Source organism: Myotis brandtii, unplaced genomic scaffold (assembly GCF_000412655.1).
Source record: "Myotis brandtii unplaced genomic scaffold, ASM41265v1 scaffold191, whole genome shotgun sequence".
NCBI lineage: Eukaryota > Metazoa > Chordata > Mammalia > Chiroptera > Vespertilionidae > Myotis > Myotis brandtii.
In genome coordinates, this window is record NW_005357115.1 from 1984494 (window position 1) to 2004726 (window position 20233).

The window sequence follows — 20233 nt, forward strand, 5'->3', positions numbered from 1 at the left end:
GGAATTTCAAAGTGCGGTGAAGTTATTTAGAAAGTAGCTTTAGACACGTGAACATCAAGTGGAGGAACATCAGAAGTGCTAACTTCATGTTTTCAAGGTAACATCTCCTTCTCTCCATTTTGGCCTCTCTTCTTTCCACTCTCCCTGTCTCTGTCTTTGAAGGTCATGTGTGATGGCTCCTTTAAACTGTGCACACAGGCTGTGAACAGGCTGTTCTTTTGGGTGTGTGTGTCCTGTGCAAGAAATTCATTATCACCTCTTAGGAAGAGGGGGGGTTCTGGCACAGTGATCTGCCACCATTTTCTTTATGAAGTTTCTGGCACAGTGATGGGCCACCCTTTTCTTTATGAAGTGCCTGTTGTGCTGGCTCTAAATGAGTTCAGCTTATTATCAAAAGTATCCACTAAGCTTATTCAGTGGGAACAGATTGCCATCATAGCCATCAAAGACGAGAAAGTCTAAATCTGTTTTCTACCTGAATTCTTCCTTCTCCCTGCCCCCACAGAACACTCCCAGGGGTACAGACCAGTGTTCTGTGCAGATATACAGTATGTACAGTATGCTAGTCCTTCTCTTGCACTTGTCTAGGAAGCTACAAATGTCTCCTCAGTGTGAGCTTCCTGCTGTCTACAATTAATAGATGAAACCCAGGGAAGTCCCTGTTGTATTAACAGTTGCGCCAACTCTTGTTATTATGGCTTATTAGAGAAGTGTTGAATTGCACCACTGACCTACGAAAATCACCATGAAGGGCACTGAAAAGCAAAGCTGTTGGGAAATAAAAAAACAATCACTTGTTACCCTCACCGTCAAGACATTTTCAATGTACCATAAATAAGGGTCTTTAGATTTTCTAAGCTTTCTGAGGTTGTGGACTGTAACTTTGCCTTGGATTTAAGAGTATAAAACAAGTCAACTGTGGACCACAAAGTTCTGGAAGGAGGTCAAGGCTCTGTATCTGAATCCCCGTCAATCTGATCCAGCCCCTTCTCTTGCAAAGGTGTACTTCCATCGCCAAAGCACCTTGACATTGGTGATTGTTCTAAGTGTCTTCTCGGGGAGGCGTTAACATTGAGTGAAAGAGCATGCAAATGGAGATGGACACATGGTGGAGACAGAGGAAGGAGGGACTGTGCTTTAGCAGGAGCTATTTGGTGAGCAGGGGTGTGAGAGAAAAATAGGACAAGGCGGGAAAGCCAATGAGGAAATGCTCTCAGAGACAGGAAACAGACACCCCAATGCTCCAACTTTGACCAGCATCAGGAGAGGAACATAGACTCTAGAGGGGCAGGTAGAACGTATTATGATACAATGGTTACTCTTTCCTAGTAATTCCTGAAAATGAGCAGTCATTCCACAATATCTAACAAGTTTGGTTCCCTCTAAGGGAGATGTTTTAGCATTTTTAGCATAGTTTTAGCATTTTTCTCCAGAACATTGTTACTGAGCTTCCATTTTAGCCCTCTTTTTGCACACTCTGAATTAGGAAGCATCAAAATACATGTGGATGTTTTAAGTACCTGTAAATGGGATATTTTCAGGTTAGATTTAAGGAAGCATGTGAATACACACATAGCTCACAATCTTAAATGCCCTTTCCTAAGCCATTTGTGTAAGTAAAGTCACTTACTGGTTCTCTTCTCTCGTTCTGTACCAATTTTAAATGAACCTCAACAGGGCTCCCAGAGGTCTTGGGATGGATATCTACATTGTCTGTGGTTTCCAGATTCTATAAGCCATGGGAACTTTTGAAATTATCCTCTAAAACCAGTACTCATTTTAGCTCAGTCAGTCCATACCCACTCTTCAAACCAGTGTCATTGAATAGAACTCAGCGCTGCCACACAATGGTTTAACATTAAGGCAAGCGGGCCAGTGCTAATCAATTAAGAGAAAGGTTTCCAAAGTCATGCCCTGGGCCCTGGGCTGTCAGGCAAAGCAGATTAGCTGTTGGTTTTTAAAAAAAACTAGAAAATCTGATTGAAATCTGTCTGATTGGAGAGCCTGCCTGAAGCTCAGTTACCCAGTTAGGAATATTTGTAAGGATTAATTTTCCTTCAAATTATATTGTCAGTCCAAATGGTGGGCATTTCTGTCCATAAATCAAAATGTGTTGGGTCTAGATCAGTGATGGCGAACGTCAGTATTAGGTCCTCCCCACCCCCATGGTCTTATAATATAGATAATTCAATTTGTGCTAGTTTAATTATAGATAATCTCTAGAGGTTCAGCAGTCTAAGTATCATATCAATGCATACAACAAACCTGTAATTGAACTATGACTCCAACTTATGCTCCAACCTTGACCTTCCTCTGAAGGGAATATGATTTTTTCTATCATTCGAGTCCTTATAAAGCTATTGGTGGAAGACTGCACAGGAAGCATATCAAACTCACAGCCCATGTTAGCCTTTGAGTTTGACATGCTTGCTGTACAGCTACTTTTCAGAGTATTATTTTAATAATACCATTTAACTTCTCTCTTGCTACAAAGGGTGATATTCCCCTAGTACCCCAGGACAGTCCATATGATAACAGCCATGTTTGTCCGGTTTCTTCACTTAACACAGACAAAAGTTTGTTGAGATTTTTCTAGTAAAACCCTTTTTAAAGTATCTCAAAGGCAGGAACCTACATACAAGTGTAAAGGGAGGGCAGGAACATCAAGGGCAATCCACAAAATTCACTTGAGGAGGAATTAGGTTGAACAAGCTGTCAGTACGTGCCTTGCGGTTAGAGATTGCTGTTTGTCTGATTGAGCAAACAAAGAGCAAGTCACATACAACAAACCTGTAAGTGAACTATGACTCCAACTTATGCTCCAACCTTGACGTTCCTCTGAAGGGAATATGATTTTCTCTATCATTCGAGTCCTTATAAAGCTATTGGTGGAAGACTGCACAGCAAGCATATCCAACTCGCGGCCCGTGTTAGCCTTTGAGTTTGACATGCTTGCTGTACAGCTGCTCTTCAGAGTGTTATTTTAATAATACCATTAACTTCTCTCCTTCTCTCTTTTGCATATTCTCCCTAGTACCCTAGGACAGTCAATATGATAACAGCCATGTTTGTCCAGTTTCTTCACTTAACACAGACAAAGGTTTGTTGAGATTTTTCTAATAAAACCCTTTTTAAAGTATCTCAAAGGCAGGAACCTACATACAAGTGTAAAGGGAGGGCAGGAACATCAAGGGCAATCCACAAAATTCACTTGAGGAGGAATTAGGTTGAACAAGCTGTCAGTACGTGCCTTGCGGTTAGAGATTGCTGTTTGTCTGATTGAGCAAACAAAGAGCAAGTGGAATTGGCACAGGAATTGAGGAAAATGAGAGATGGGTTTGTGTGAATGAGCAACTACCTGTGCAGAAGACGGGTTCAATCTGGTCATGGGGTCTTTGCCTTAAACCAGCACCTCTGGCTGATTGACAGCGACCAGGATGGCTTAAGGCATTCATCTCCAGAAAATGCTTATGGAGCTGATTTGTTTTTTTTAAAAAAGGACAGAAAACCTACCTTTCCAATTTAGGATTTCCTATTTAAATGTGACATGGGGCTCAAATTCAACATGAGGGAACTTATTGAAATACATAATTATGATGCCTACTGCAACTGAATAGCTGCTCTATGTAAAGATTTACCAGAGAGGGGCAAGTCATTGTATCCCTAGGTGGCAGTCATAGAAATTATGATAGTTATAACAAAAATATTATCTATTTTAATGTTCTCTCTCAAGAGTGGAGCTCACAAGATCACTTTATTTGTTGTAATGCTGGGAATTTTTGTTTACCTTTCCCCCTGACAAATTTGGCTTTGTGCCTCAGAGCTCATAAAACTGGAATGTTTCACTGCTAAGATGTTGAAATGGTTTTGCCATTTTCAATGACATTCTAACTGGGATTCCTTCAAGAGAAAGCTTACATTTGTTCCACTAAAACATTCTTTGTTTATAGAAGCAGAGTTCACCGTGGTTGCTTTTTTATTTCTTTTTTTTTTCCTTTTTTGCCATGGCAATATCTACATCCTCTTGGTCATTTCTGCAACTGTGTGCAATTTCAGATTGCTAATGGGGCATTTGGTCTGTGGCAAACCAGATGATTGCTAGGGGTGGGGTTTAAGTCTTTTTGTAAAATCTTTTTGAGTAGTAGTCACTTTCTCCATAACAGGGGAGGTGTTTAAAAGACAGCTGAATTGGTAGCAATGCAATTCTTTTTCCATCTTCCCTTAGAATGCTTGTATTTTTAAATGCCTTTCTGCCCCGGTCAGTCAGTGCACATCCTGTTTGTATTCACACACTTTAACTGCTGCACTTTGCTGTCGGTCTCTCTCTCTTAAATGATTGTCATTAAGAACAAAGAGTGAAAAAGAAAAGAGGAATTCTCCCGGGAAACTGTGTGGAGTTCAAGTTTACATTTAGAAGAATGGTGGGCTTAGCTTTATGAAGGTCACGGATATGGAACCCATTCCAAGCTTATTAAATGTTCTATTGTAGGCAACCCCCAAAGGGAGAGGCAACCTCTTAGGGGAGGGCATATTACTTTTTGCTAGCAGCACACAAAGCATTTATTTATGCAAAATAAATCTTTAAATTCCTGCCAGACTTAGTGTGGTTTCATTGGCTTGATATTTGCACTGGTGATGAAGTACTATGAGGAAGGACCGGCTCACAACATAAAGCGCCTTCAAGCCACACCCAGTGGATGATAACAGGGAGCCACAGATCATGCAGGGCCCTGTGGTGCTGGAAAACCCAGCTACAGGTGATGTCCCTCCATGTAATGACGAGCGAATTCAAGTCCAGCAAGAGCTAAAGACTCATAGCCCCCGGAAGCAATTACATACTGATTTTTCACAAGAGGAAAGACTTGGGGTCTCCTCTCTGGTGACTCTTTGAGGTTAAAATGAAGAGAACACTGTACTCTGACACTGGGAGACACAGGGACTGAGGTCGTCTCCTCCAGTGGGCTATTAAAATGTGACAGCAGGGTTTGACACTCATTGAAATACAGCCAGGTCCCCCAAAGCCACAGGAGCAACAGGCAGAGTTAAGAATTAATGAGTTATTAGTAACGCTCAATAGAAAATATATTCAGTAATGGGGAGGCAAATAATCTTTGGAACAAGCTTTTACCGACAATGTTAAATAAAAGACCTCACAGTCTTTGGCTCATTGTAGATTTTCGATGTGTTAGTTGAGTCAGAATCCATTTATCTCATTGGTGAAAGGCAGAATGTGAAGTTATGAAAATGAGTATTTCTATTTCTATTAAAAGAAAGTTACTTGGTAGGTTTAAGAATGGCTCCATTAAGCAGTCTCAAATTGATAAAATGTCTCTAGTCCAAAAATGGAAAGTTAATTTAATTAGCGTGTCATAACTGGCCACTTCCTGACTAAATCAGGACTAGCGTTAGTTTTCTTGAAATTACCTTTGTCTTGAATTCCTACTACTATCCTAGGGTGCCTAGTTTAATACTCTGCACAAAGTAAATGTTTGAGGTTTACGAAATTGGATGATTGAAAAAAATGCAATAAACTCTGACATTTGATTTAAAAAAATGCTCCACTGCCTTGACTGTGTAGATGTTTTTACAAGTTTTAATTGAATATAAAGCGAGTCAATGATCCTGGCAGACAGACTTGCTAAATTGACTAATTTTCGGCCCTCTTTGGTTGAACTTCTTTCAGGCTAATTTTCCACTTGATGTTTATCTAGCTCCAGTATCCAGATCTGAATCTTAATTGATGAGTCCTGTCCAAACACTTTCAGCCCTTATGGATTTGCAGAGACTGGACAGGAAGGTAAAGTGGCTTTTAAGATCCTGCCTGCAAAGCAATGTCTGACTTTTGATGAGTAGTTGGAGATATTTCCTCAACCCTTTTTCCTGAGTTGCAGTCATTTTTTTTAAAGTGAGTACAGTGTTAATATGGAGACAATCAGAATGGTCTGTGTTACAAAGCTTTTGGAGCAACCAATGAGCTACCTGTCCATTTCTCCTTTTCTTCTTTTCTATTACAAGCTCTGGAATGGCTGTTTCTCCTGGGAGAATTAGGAGATAGAAGGTGGAGCTTGGGCTGTGTCAATGTCCTACCATTGAATGAGTGCAAGGAAGTGTTCCCCATGGAACAGGACAGATACACACTTACAGGGAAGAGCAGAACTTCAAGAGATCTTGTCAGAAGTCCTGCCCTCTGTAACCCAGGAACCTGTGCTGAACCCTCTTCATTGTTTTCAAATGTTAAGAAGTATCTTGTCTGTTGCTTTAAAGAGGCCCCAACCAATTCTGGTTTCTTCACAAGACAAATCATGTCTTTGGGTAAAGTCATTCTAGTCCTACCCGTGGATCTCATTTTGGTCAGTGGAAGCTTCAAGCTCTGAAGAGGTATGGATTAATTCTAAACAGCGACAAAGCAATTATTTTCAGTTTATTAATGAAATCCCTTTTAGAATTGGAGCATCAGAGCACTGGCTAAGAAGGAAAAAAATCCAAGAGTAGACTTTTTGCTAGACCCAACCCATTTGGCTATGCTGCTTTCTCAGTGTTTTTTTGTTTTTTTTTTAAAAACTGGTTCCATGGCAACCAGTTTGAAGATTCGCTCTCCATGCAGGCAACAGCATGGATTGAGCTGCAAGACTCTGTTTGGGAAGGTTTGAATCAAACAAAATAGCCTTGCTCAGAGTCAGAAGAAAATTGCTGTAGGTAATAGTCACATCAAGTGAAAAAAAAAGACTTTTGGCATTGTTCCAACGTTCACAGACCATATTCATCACAGGAGTGAGCAAGGGTGATGGTCTGGCTCAAGGACTAGGGTTGGCCCCATCTATTTTGCCTAGTTCTTGACCCTATCTAGTAACTGAATGAATCATGATCTGTCTCCTTTGGCCTACTGCTTGTTTACTTCTAGGTACTGCATGAATGGAATGGGGGGGGGTAGTGTTGAGCACTGATGTTATTACATCCCATATCTCAATAACTTACATGCATTTTCATAGCTTTCAAAAATGCAATTTTTGCTTCAGTTTGGTATTTAAATCATCTCTCTTTAGTTTGCATTTAAAGTTTAAAAGTTTAAACACATTTTTTAAAGTTGATGAGCGGAGAGGATAACTCTTTTCCTTTTGGCTTTCTCTCACCATCTGCAGTTGCTTCTGCAAGATGTGCACAGGGATTAAGTCAAAAGCAGTAAAAGGGGACATAGAGGCAGGGTTGCTGATGCTTATAGCTTCTACTGAGTCTACTGCTCATTGCTTCTATGGGTGCTAGACTCACTTCTCGACAAAATGAAACCGGTAGTTGGGAAAATTCCCAATCCATCTGATGAGAAAAAAAAAGTAAAGCTATGCAGAATCTGTGAGAACCTGAGAATATCCAGAATATTTTATTAACTGTATATTAACTGTCGCATCATTGGTTCCAAAGAAGATACAGTTTCAAATTTCCTATAGTATTAATGATGGCAGCAAAAACCTGTTCTTAGTTTTAGACTGAAAACAGTAAAAAAATATTTCTTGCAAATGTTAACAATAGTTGTAGCTAATAAAAATAACTTTGTTTTTCCATGATGTCATCCTTTTGCTTAGATCCAATACCAGAAACATTTTGATGAAATTGCAATAAAATAAAGCCCAGTTTTTTCAATAGTAAGTAAGGCAAATGGGGTCCAGTATGTAATGAGGCCGTTGGTTAGACAGGCTCCAGTGCCTTGGCATCAACAGTATGCCCCTCGCTACCCGCTCTTCATCCTTTACCTTGGAGGAATCTCAGGTACCAAAGGGTTGAAAGGGGTAGTTTGCCTGTTTGTAAAATCTTGGCAGTTCAGTTGGTTCAGCTGAAAATATCTAAGCTAAACTACAACTCGTGGAGGTGCTACATGGTGGTAGACGATCAGGTATTTTGGCAGAACTGGGTAGGACTCCTATTCCTTTTCTCCCAACATGCAAAATATATTTCTAGATAATGTCAGCTGATGTATGGGAGCTGGCCTGCTTGGTGCTGTTTTCATGGAAAATACAAAATCTTATCCTTTTAATCCCCCACGATTTGACTAGACAAGGATATTTTTCAACACCTTCGAAAAGGCAGATAGGAAATTGGAAAAGTCAGAAAGGAGCCCTAATTGAGCCTAAAAACTTCCTATCAGAAATGCTTGCTAAATGAAGGAAAGAAAAGTGAATTTCTTTCTCTTTAAAAGCTACTTATAGAAGGCTATCTATTCTAGAAGGCTATCTATAATGAACAGTATTCTAAGTAGTTTCAAACAACTTCGAATGTGCATCTTTTGCTAAAAGGAACAATTCAGGAATGTCTTTCCTTCCCTCTTTTTCCACCTAAAAAAGAGGTCTGATAAAAAGGAATAGTAACCTAACATGGGCTTTTAGAGCTGTCCTAGACACCCAAAAATGCAGTTCTAGTTATTTGACATACATCACCTATTTTTGTGTTTATATTTGTATCTCCATGCTTGAGGGAGAGTGGGATAGAGAAGATTTAATGCTGAAACCCTGGCTGATTCTCATAGAAATAATTTTTAAACTAGCATTTCAAATCTTTGTTTGTTTTTACACTGGCTGAAATGGCCCTTTTTGGTAGAAAGAAGTTAGCAAACAATAGTTCTACTTGCTGTGGGTGAAAAGGCCAGTGTTTCAGAAGCATTTTAATTTCTGATAGGTCTGTCTGGGCTTTATTGTTTATTTGAGCCAGACTCAAGCTCAATATCCCATCTCATGTATTCTTTAGCATTTCAAATCTTTGTTTGTTTTTACACTGGCTGAAATGGCCCTTTTTGGTAGAAAGAAGTTAGCAAACAATAGTTCTACTTGCTGTGGGTGAAAAGGCCAGTGTTTCAGAAGCATTTTAATTGCTGATAGGTCTGTCTGGGCTTTATTGTTTATTTGAGCCAGACTCAAGCTCAATATCCCATCTCATGTATTGTTTTAAATATGTAAACAACAACATCAAAATGGAATCAGCCACGTCCTGGTCTGGTATCTCAGTTGGTTAGAGCATCATCCTGATATGCCAAGGTTGTAGGTTTGGGCACATGCAGGAATCAACCAATGAATGCATAAATGAATGGACAAATCAATGTTTCTCTCTCTCTCTCTCTCTTCCTCTTTCTAAAATCAATTAAAAAGATGAAATCAGCCATTTATAAATGAAATTGTCAAGGTATTAAGTTATGAAATTTAGAAAGTTCATGGCTTAAAAATTATTGAAGGCATTTTTATGAGGTCTGATATATTTCACAAAATAACTTAGTTATATGAAAAAGTGCACCAAAAGCATAATTTTGGTTTTGGCAACAACAACAAAAATTAAGTATATCCAGCTTAGTTTTTATGTAAAAATCAGAGAATAAAAGTTTACGTTTTACTGCTGTTGCTAGAAACTGGGACTCTGTCTTCCTTAATGGGAATGACATTCAGTATCTTAGACAAGGATAGTCTGTGAAGAAACATTGATGCATTTTCTTTTTGTTAATTCTCTCATTTTTAAATATGTTCTTGATAAACACACCGATAATTCTCATCCAAATCATTGTTTTACCATATTACTCAATTATATGAGCATTAATGAGAATGTGAAATCTTGAAAGATTACTACTTTGGAGTATTTCCAAAGTTCAGTGTTAAGATGAGTATAAGGTAGAAAGGTACCTATAGAGAAATTTATTTTTATCAAAACTAGACATGTGGATCATATCACTTTTATTTTTATTTTTTTTTAAAATATATTTTATTGATTTTTTACAGAGAGGAAGGGAGAGAGATAGTTAGAAACATCGATGGGGTGAAATATTTTGACAGGTGGTTATATATTGGTTATTTAATAGGATTGTTCCTTTCCACTTGGAAAGAATGGGATCTTCACATTCAATCACATTTTTAGGAAAATCTCCTTAGAGAATTTATCTATTGTCCTATCACGAGGCTTCCAGGGGTCTAATATAGTAATATTGTAATAACTATGTAAGGTGCCAGTTGGGCACTGAAAATATCAGGGGGAACTCTTTTTAAAGTATATGATTATCTAACCACTGTGCTGTGCACCTAATACAAAATAATTTAAATATAAACAGTTATTGACAAGTATTTTAAAAATTAAAAATATTTCTGTAAATTAAAAGTGGGTTGTTCCAACTTGGGAATATAGGGAAAAGGTCTTTGAAAATCTTCTAGGTGAATAAATAATTTCTAATACGGAGTGGCTATAAATCAATTTTCCCCAATACACTCTTAGATTTGGCTCGGTGGCTTTGTCTTTGTCGTCCACAAAGTAAGAGTATATTAATTGTCAGAATTGACTCAGTAACATTGAAGGTCACTAATTTCTCTTTCGGTGTGTTTGGTTATTAATGTAAATTTTCCTATCATTTGTATATTCCTATGTCTTGGAAGCATGGAAGCCATATATGATTTTTCGGTGTTACTTCACTTTTGAGGGTGTATGTGAGGGTCCGTATCCCCAATCCATACCCACATATATTGATAGAAATGGCGAGATAGAGGGACCCTGAAACATGAATAATATTGGCTTTATTCTTCTTTGCATCAATCTGTTGTAGTGTGTAGCTGTAGGGTATACTCAGCCACTAGAGTATAGCATGGCATTTCTATAAAAGACAGTTTTCTAGATGGAATGTCACCATATTTAATTTTTCCTATGACAAATTCACTTTCAGAAAAACATGTCCATGAACCCTTTCCCATTGCTGAGAGGTAAGAGTGAGCATTACTAAGGATAAGGAATATAATACAAGTAGCTATGGAAAAATTACAAAGGTCGGAAGCAGGGAAAAGAAAGATTACGACTGCATATTCCCCAGGGGACATGTCTCTGGATTTTTGAAAAAGGCCAAGACTGCATGATTCTAAAGAACATGATCAGGTCAAGCATCTGTGACGCACAGTAATGATTACATACACATAGACCAGGCGATTCTGGGCAACCAAGCCTTCCTGCAAAGACATCGGTCATAGATTTAACTAAACAGTCATGTTGCTGTTTGAAATAATGATTTTTCCTAAAAAATAAGTAAATAAAAAAATAATTTTTGCAATGACCACTGACTTAAATGTTCCATATGAAGGGATTATTAAATCAGAGGATTTTTGACAAAACTGAAAATTGGGAGAGCCTCTGAGTGCACCTTTTCTGACATGGTGGCAGGCAGGGAAAAAGTCACAGAAAGGTAGATACTCACCATGGCTTGTTGGCTGGGAAGCAGACACACTCTGTCCCTTAGGAAACCCACCTCTCAGTGGTTGCTCCGCCTATAGATAGCACGTTTTCTGCTTTGGGAGGAGATTAACGATGGCCTAATTAAGTGTCAAAAATGAAATATCTAACTTACAATTGTTTCCCATTCTTGTGTTATTCTTGTTGGTGAAATACCATTGGGACCACTCAACACTTGAAATCTGGTGGGTGGAAGGCAGTGAATGTGGCTAGAACTGATGAGGACATAATGCTTAAAAAGAACAGAAATACAATCCATTACCCCAAATTTGTAGGTAGATGAGAATGAAAGCCAATGAATCTACTCATAACAACATCTTTCTTTTTCTGTAAGATGAGCATGATTTTAAGCAAGTCTCTTCTACATACTCTACTCCAGTGGTTCTCAACCTTCTGGCCCTTTAAATACAGTTCCTCATGTTGTGACCCAACCATAAAATTATTTTCGTTGCTACTTCATAACTGTAATGTTGTTACTGTTATGAATCGTAATGTAAATATCTGATATGCAGGATGGTCTTAGGCGACCCCTGTGAAAGGGTCGTTCGACCGCCAAAGGGGTCGCGACCCACAGGTTGAGAACCGCTGCTCTATTCCTTTATCAATTAAAGTAGATTTTTACCAATAGCTAGAATGCCTTGACCCAGTGAAGTGATTACTACAACAATTAGGGAAGCAACTAGTTACACACTTCTGATGATCAATTTTATCGGGATGGATAGATTTGATAGAATACTCCATATGCTAAAAAATGATCTGATGTGTAACTGTTTTGGGGCTTATGTTCTCAGATGCCAAACAGATGTAGACAAAGTGGTACTAAATAATGTAAGAAAACAATTAGTGAAATGGCAAATTGTCCAACATTTATCTCAACACTAAGAGACAATATTCTGATACTGTGCTCTCTTGGGAGGCTAAAAAGGAAACACTGAATAACCAAAGAGTTGACATTTGCAAGAGTTGAATACTAGTATATCTATTTTCTTTCGTTTGGATGAGGATACCACTTGCACAATAATACCTTTTGGGTTTTTATTTCTTTAAAACATGAAAACAAAATATGAAGTAGATGACAATGAGAAGAAGGAAAACATTCCATACAGAATATGCTGTATAACTAGTGATTAAGTCAGAAACAATTAGAAACTTTATTTCTCTGTGTCAATAACGTGTACCATGTATGAGGAGCAGCACAATGAGTGTGTTTCTCCCTAAAGCTGTGCACAATACACACAAAATAAAATAATCAAACAAAATAAAATAATTTTACACAACTATAATTAATAATAAACCCTGAACAACCAGAATCATATCCCTATAACATAAAAATTTAAAAAGCAAACAAACCCAAAAGCTTTGAAATTGACCAATGGCAAGAATTTCTCAAAAGTCCTCTGTAACAATTTGCTATGGGCCTATTGACATTCCAAATATGGCTAAAAATGAGTGCAAAATCTTTCTAATGTTTAAACAACTCATGTCCCCTGATAACATTTACCTGGTGTTTCTAGGCTAGTTTTCCATTTAGTAAATCTTAAAAAAGGGGGGCGGGGCAGGGAATTAACATGTGCCCCTGAAGGAGTTAGGCCACCAGTGTGCTAGGCCATGGCAGGTTGGGGTGAGTCTCCAAAAGATAAGAATTGTAGGGGTACAGGGCATAGAAAAGTATTGTTATCAAACCAAGATACAAACTGGGATTAATTGGGCCTTCGCAGTGACGTGGAATACCAGCATGATTGCCTTTCTTGGTTTAAGATGAGATGTCCTATCTGCAAGATTGGCCAAGGACATCTAGGATGTTTTTCCTAATCTATGCTTTATCCAGGGGTCCTCAAACTTTTTAAACAGGGGGCCAGTTCACTGTCCCTCAGACCGTTGGAGGGCCGGACTATAGTTTAAAAAAAACTATGAACAAATTCCTATGCACACTGCACATATCTTACTTTGAAGTAAAAAAACAAAACGGGAACAAATACAATATTTGTATTTGCATGTGGCCCGCGGGCCGTAGTTTGAGGACCCTTGCTTTATACTCTCTACTCTCTTAATTAAAAAAACAACACTTAAGTATTTGAATAATTGTATTTGCACAGTTTCAATGTGTTATTTTAAAAGTTTCCTAATTGTGTTTTTCCTTGTAGGATAAATCTGTTTCTATGTGGCTGGGTTGACTTTTACTCATGGAAAGAGCAATCACATTAACTGTGAGCCCGCTGAGGGCAAGGATTTGGGCTGTTTTGTTCACACTTTAGTCCCCAGGTGGCAGCATAGTTCCTGGCATATTGAGTGGGTACCCAGCATTTAATTATTAATTCAGCCACCAAATCTTTATTTAAATGATGAATGATCATGATCACTGAGTGGAAAAAGAGAAAATAGCTCTCAACACTTTTTATTTCTTAAGTATCTTTGAATTAATACAGAGGGCTAGGGGTGTCTCCATTCTGAGAATCTTTATAGACAGAGAACTCTCTAAGAGGGGGCCAACATCATTCCATTTTTCCTCATTAGTGGACTCACTACTTTGGAATGTGGGTTTATCCACCACGCTCTTTGGTATTTTAAAATAGAAAGAGCCATTCCCTTTCCAGGGATTAAAAACCTCCCAGTGCAGCCCTGCTGGGAGGCACTCGTCTTCTCCTTTAACTGCTTGCCCCTCAGTCGTAAGTAGAGAAGACTCACTTGTAAAGACCCATTCATTGGTCAGCCTGACCTCTTTCCTACTCACAAAATGCAGGTACAATCAGAGGGGTCTGGATGGTGAAAGAAACAGGGCTCAAAGTAGCCTTTATAAAAAAATAAAACGAACAAACCAGCACTATCTACCATCTGTGCCAGACAGAGCAGATGTGAAATAAATACTTCAGGGACAGGGCGCTGGAAAAACGGAGGCTCTCAAAGCCCAGGCACGCCTCCTGCATCCACTTCTCCACACCTTTCTCCTTGGCCTTCCTGAATCAACAGGCGGTTTTTTAGAGGCCTCTGGTGTGCTCCACATGGCTACTATTCCATGAAGATACTTTGTGGTTTGCCTGCTGTCCTCTCCATTGCTTTAACGTCCCACGTGACAGTTATTGCTTCTTCAAAATGAATGTGCAGCTCCATGAACAATAAGCCATTTTCTCCTTGTATCCCTAGTCATAAACTCAATAACAACACAAAAGTTACAGGTGAAAAGAAAACTCACTTATGTCTTCAATGTCCGGTTAACGTTGCTGAATGGGAGAACAGTGTATGCTATGCTCTACTATATACAGATAACGCTTTGTTTTATTTGTTTTTCGTCCATGCACTGTGTAACAGGTATCACAACAACATTCCCAAACAGGCACATGAAGGAGGAGCAAATGTTCAGTCGTGACTGGAACAGGATTGTGCAAGCCATGGATGCTTTTGAAAAGAAAACCAACAGATGATCCATCCCAGGCAACAGCAACATGGGGCTGGGACACAGATTGATGCAAATGGAAAAGGATGATGTGAGTTTTGAATGGAGTTGTTCTTCCTGTTTGCAGGAGGAGGGGATGGGGGACCCGGGGAGATAGCTGGGCTGAAACACCAGAAGAAGGGCCTTGCCAATTACAATCCAGAGCTAAAGAGAGAAGCAGTAAAGGATTTTGGGTGTTTCTGGGAATCTAGGCACATTATTCTTCCTGTACCTGTTGATCAGGAGTGCCAGGCAGCATATCTTTAAATATCAGACGGCATCGGGAACCATCACTTTTTCCTGGCTCCATCCCAGCTCCCACGCTTCTTCTCAGAGGCAGCTTCACCTCTGCTCACGGTCCAGAGCTAAGCTGGGATTTAGTAACGTGAAGACGGGCTGCTTTCTTCTTCCGTGCCCGTATCCCTTCTTAATCCAAAATAACTTTTAAAGTGTTTGGGGGAAGGGAAAGTAATCCTCATGACTTAAATTTTTACCAAAATCCATTTGCATTTAGATTGGTCATCACCTCCCACAAGAGAAGCAAGAACCCTGATCTTCCCAACAAAACAAAACAAAACTAAAACAAAATAAAAGGCAGACATCAGCCACCTCCCAACCCTCCACTGAAAAGAAGGCAAAACAGAAAACAAATCAAAGACTTAAGGACTTAGGAACCTGGAGAGGACACAGCCCTCCTAGGCCGAGCTGCCCAGGTGGCCCTGCCTCCACGCCTTGTTCCATGCGACGATGCCCCTGGGAATGGGAGGTGATGGTTTCTCACTTCAGCCCTAGTAAGTATGCTCTTGAAGCTGGATTCCATCAGCAGGTAAGAGAACATGACAAGTGTCAGTTTCCTCTGTTCATTGTACGTATTGTTTATGTATATATGTATATATATATAAATTTACTACATCTGATTGTTCCTTCAGAAGCCTTTTATGTGGCAGTAGGCCTCCAGGGAGGAGAAGAAAATGTACAAGAGCCACAGGAGCACAAAGAGGGATGATGTGAGGAGCTTGGCAGTCCGGGGCCCACCCAGCTCACCTCCGATTTCTGGCCTCCGCCGATACAGCAGCACCCCCACATTGATGAAAGCAAAAATGGTGAAGAGAGTGACAGAGAAAGCTAGCGTGCCGGGGGACACTTTGAACTGTTCCCCGTTGGCCGCGTGGTAGATGGCTGCGATGGACCAGGCCACACCGATTCCTAGGAAGACATTCACCGCGTTGCTGCCAGTGACGTTACCAATGGATGCGTCTGCGTACTGGTCCTGGGTAGCTGCCACTTTGCTTGCAAAGGTGTCTGTAGAGGAAGAACAAAGAGGCAATGACACTTAGCCTTTCTAAGGTGTCTGTGGAGTGCTGGCAGCTTCAGCTGTGTACTCTGAAATCAACCCCCCGTGGAAACCCAGTGACAACAGGGCTGTGATGTTCTCTGGAGGCCCAGTGGTGTGGTCAGAACAGGATCCAGGACTCAAGGATGTAGTGCTGGCTGTTACAGGTGAGCTTGGTCAAGTTCTTTAGCACAGATGCCACAGCTCTTTGTGATACTGAACTTACAGGGCAGCATGGTCATGGCCCAGGTTCTAGGTCGCTAAAGTTTAAAAACGGCTGCTCGAGGTATTACTAAAAGATGCTGTATCGTCAGCTCCAGTTTACAGATGAGAAAGTTAAGGGGTTAGGACAGTGATGGCGAACCTATGACACGCGTGTTAGAGGTGACACGCGAACTCATTTTTTTGGTTGATTTTTCTTTGTTAAATGGCATTTAAATATAAAAAATAAATATCAAAAATATAAATCTTTGTTTTACTATGGTTTCAAATATCAAAAAATTTCTATATGTGACACGGCACCAGAGTTAAGTTAGGGTTTTTCAAAATGCTGACACGTCAAGCTCAAAAGGTTCGCCATCACTGGGTTAGGAGATATTTGCAAAAATTCAAGAGCAAGTTACTGAAACAATGAATTATAATAATAGCTGGCATTTACCCAGAGCCTTGTGAATACAGGAGCAAACTCTATTTCACTGCATTGATAGTGATAATTCTATGGGTGGAGGAAACTTTATAAGTGAGGATGCTAGGCTTAAAGATACTCAATTTCTTTTCTATTGCCTACTTACTGATATCAAAGTCCTTTCAGCTACCTTTGCAAAATACCTTGCACACACAGTAGTTTTATAGTAGATGTTAACTGGCAAGTTGAACTCAGATTTGCAAAGCCAGCCATGGCAGGTGTGATATGACCACAAGGTATTATGTCATGTGCTCTGGTCCTCTTGAGATCCCTGGCGTGCACTGAGCATGCAGGTAGTTGTATGATCTCTGGGCTACTTTCTCTCCTTGGTGGCTATTCTGTTGCCACCATCCTTCTTCAGTAAATCTCCAATGAGGACGACACATGGAGCATCTACTAGTAAGTTCATATCAGCCTGTAGATTCTTGTGCTTTCCAAAGAGTGGGAAGGTCACAGGCTGCTCTGAGGCTGCTGGGAGTGCACTGTCACAATCTCTCTAAAAGGAAACTGGTTGGCCTGTGGGCTCATCTCACTGACTCGGACCGCTGCCTGTGATAGAAAGCAAGTTCCACTTGCTATTTTGCAAAGAAGCAAATACTCTGTGCTATATGCATGTTATATGTTTATTCTCTTCCAACCCTCCTAGTCTTTGGAGTGGATGCTATTCCTTATTTATATTTTGGGAAATGCCATTGAACTGGATGTTGGTCAACAGAACAAGGGTTTTTAAGCCAAATCTGTTTGATTTCAGAGCCCAGTCTCTCCACGCCACACGCCCCTCCGGGGAGACTAAATTCTTCCTCTTCTCTTGGTCCCTTTCACGGACGAACTTTGAAACAGGTTCTCACAAAACGCCCTCTCCTCTGCCAGGGAACTAGACTGAAGAAGGTGTGTGCTGCTTCGTGCATTCAGATCCCACACAGCAGCCCCACCAGGACTACTGTGGAGGCCGGTGAGTGAAAGCCAAGCAAGACTAACCTTCAGGCCCTCCTGCACTCACTGTGAAGAGTTATCAGAACTGCTTCAGGTGAAGTTGTTCTGATTTCTTTCCTTTTCCAAGGACAGGCAGATGAGCAAGGGAAGTAAAGGAACAGAGGCCAAGGCAGGAGAAAGCAGCTTACAGCTCAGCCACTGTGAGGCCACCTGAGATGTTTATTCTGTGCTGACATGGCTGCTGCACCAGCTGGTGGCAAACAGATGGCACCTTAGGCTGGCTGACGGTGGGGGCATTCCCTCCCCATGCTGCAGGGACAGGTGACCTGGCACTTCCACAGCACACACCTGCTTAGGCCCGTGGTGCATGGCACACTGGACTTTCTGGTGTCACAGTGCCAGAAGGGCATGAGGAATAAAATCAAAGGTTCCTGGGTCCTCTAAGCACCCACACCAGTCATTTTGCCTGCAATGGAGGATCCACTTGGGCCTATAGGGGTTTCCTCTCCCTCAAGCCATTTTTCAATAGCTTATTGTGAACATCACATGAGAATTCTTGTGATAATATTTTCCTGCTCGCAAATGCCTTTCTCTGGATTCCCTAAAATATCAGTAGCCAAAGTGACTACCTTGAAACATACATAAAACACATTTGGGGCCTCTTTGAGTCTGGCTGGTTTTATTTTATTTACCTATGTTTTACATCAGGCCTTTTATCTATTTTCAGTTCAAAAGTCATGTAAAAAAATTATAGAAACACATGCCAATGCAAACCATTAACTTTAGCTCCACAAGAGACAACTCTGTTTTCCAAATGAAGCGTGATGGAATCTCCCCAAATTACCTCCTATCCCTGCTTAGTGCATAGAGGAACCCATCACACACCATATGCTGGGCACTGCCAAGTCCTACCCTGAATGCTAAGCCCATACCTGCTTATGGCTGAACAAGGCAAACACCATTCAGATACCCCTACCCTGAATGCTAAGCCCATACCTGCTTATGCTGCTTATGGCTGAACAAGGCAAACACCATTCAGATACCAATCCCCAAAGTAAAACCTGAGACATAACTGCTGCCATGGTCTCAGAGGGGTTGTGATCATATTCAGAATTAGGCCTATTAAATACAAACATGTATGAATCAGATTTCCACTGTGATTGGCACAAACTAAGTCGTGTGTGTGTGTGTGTGTGTGTGTATGTATCCCCAAAAATGTATGCACACACTTCGAATAATTTTAAAGGCAGTGTTATTTGAAAATGAAATGTATTTTAATTGAGCTATCAGCTATTAGTGTATACATTTTTTGCAAGTATGCTTCAGGCCAGATTTCTAATAGGAATTTTTGCTTTTAACTGAATTCTAATCAATTTTAGATTAGTTGTACAGTCCTGCCTCCTTGGTACCCATGACTGTAAATCAATAGCAGGGAAGATATGTTTGGGAGGCAGTATGGTTGGGATTAAACAACACATCACATCACAGAGTCAGGACAGAACTGTTCTCTGTAGACCTGTCTCAAGTTCACTACAATCTTGGCCAAGTCATCTGGTTGGTATGCAGAACTAGGTCAACACGCTTCCTTTTCCTCCAGAAATTGTTTTTTTTTACCTTAATTTCTCAAACTCTCTAGCTACATATAGACAAAGCCTTAAACACCTTACAGTCCTGCAGGTGACACATTTATGGATTGGGTTTCACCCCAGATGATTTATCTTATTCTTGACTCTTAGTGGGGCCAGCTGTTAATTCTCAAGTTATTTGTGCTCAGGAACAGACATGGACTGATTTTACCTGATGGAGGCATGCTTGCCTCCCCCAGCATCAGTGATTACCCTCAACATGAGAGATGGAGTAGAGGATACAGAGCTTCATGGTGCAGTAGTGAGAAGACTCATCAAGGAGACACTCTCAACTCTTCTAACTACGGTATTTGTATGTTCTTGGGCAAGACACTTCACTTGTTTAGGTTCTGGTTTCCACATCTGGTATTTAGACTAGAACATCTGTAAGACTTTCCATAACTTTACTGTTTGGGCGCTGCACAGGATACGGAAAAAGACTCGATTCACAAGTATGATTTTGGCGTGATTTTTCTTTTGGGGTGGGAGTTTGTTCATGACCACCTTGCTTCATGAGAATGGACTAATGCTAATAAATATCTTCTCCTTTTAAAAAATAAATGACCTAAATGAAGTATTTGAAGATCCTAGGAAGAAAGTTCTCTAGATCTGAAGATGTTGAAATTGTGGCAGTATTTAGGAAATTAAACCACACAGCACAGAATCATTTACCTTTTAAAAATAGGTAAGAAATGCTGGCAAAATTATTTACTTCAAACCTATTGGCCATCCATCCAATGGAATAAATGATGGCAGCGATGACCGTGTTTCAAACACTGTGTGTAATGCCAATTAAGTTAGCACACCACTGGCATTGGAAATACTGGGAGAACCTAGCTGAAAAATAATGATTTGGGGTTCCATCCTCAACCCACTTAATCAGACTCTCTGCACATCCTGTATCTTTTTCCTCATTTTAACTTGTGCCTCTGGTTCTTGTTTACACATAGGTTTGAGAATCAAAGCTCTAAGGCAAGCATGTCAAACTCGTG

At 40.2% G+C, this 20233-nt stretch overlaps 1 protein-coding gene across 14 annotated transcripts in view; it reads right to left on the minus strand.

The window, feature by feature from the left end:
• Positions 1–13614: 13614 nt before the first annotated feature.
• Positions 13615–20233, minus strand: part of SLC8A1 (solute carrier family 8 (sodium/calcium exchanger), member 1) — a 355239-nt gene continuing 348620 nt past the window's right edge. For all 14 annotated transcript variants that reach the window (XM_014538446.1, XM_014538444.1, XM_014538441.1 and 11 more), the window contains one exon: positions 13615–15967. In XM_014538446.1, the coding sequence (XP_014393932.1) occupies positions 15591–15967 (377 nt within the window). In that variant the 3' untranslated portion in view covers positions 13615–15590. The remainder of the gene's footprint in view (positions 15968–20233) is intronic.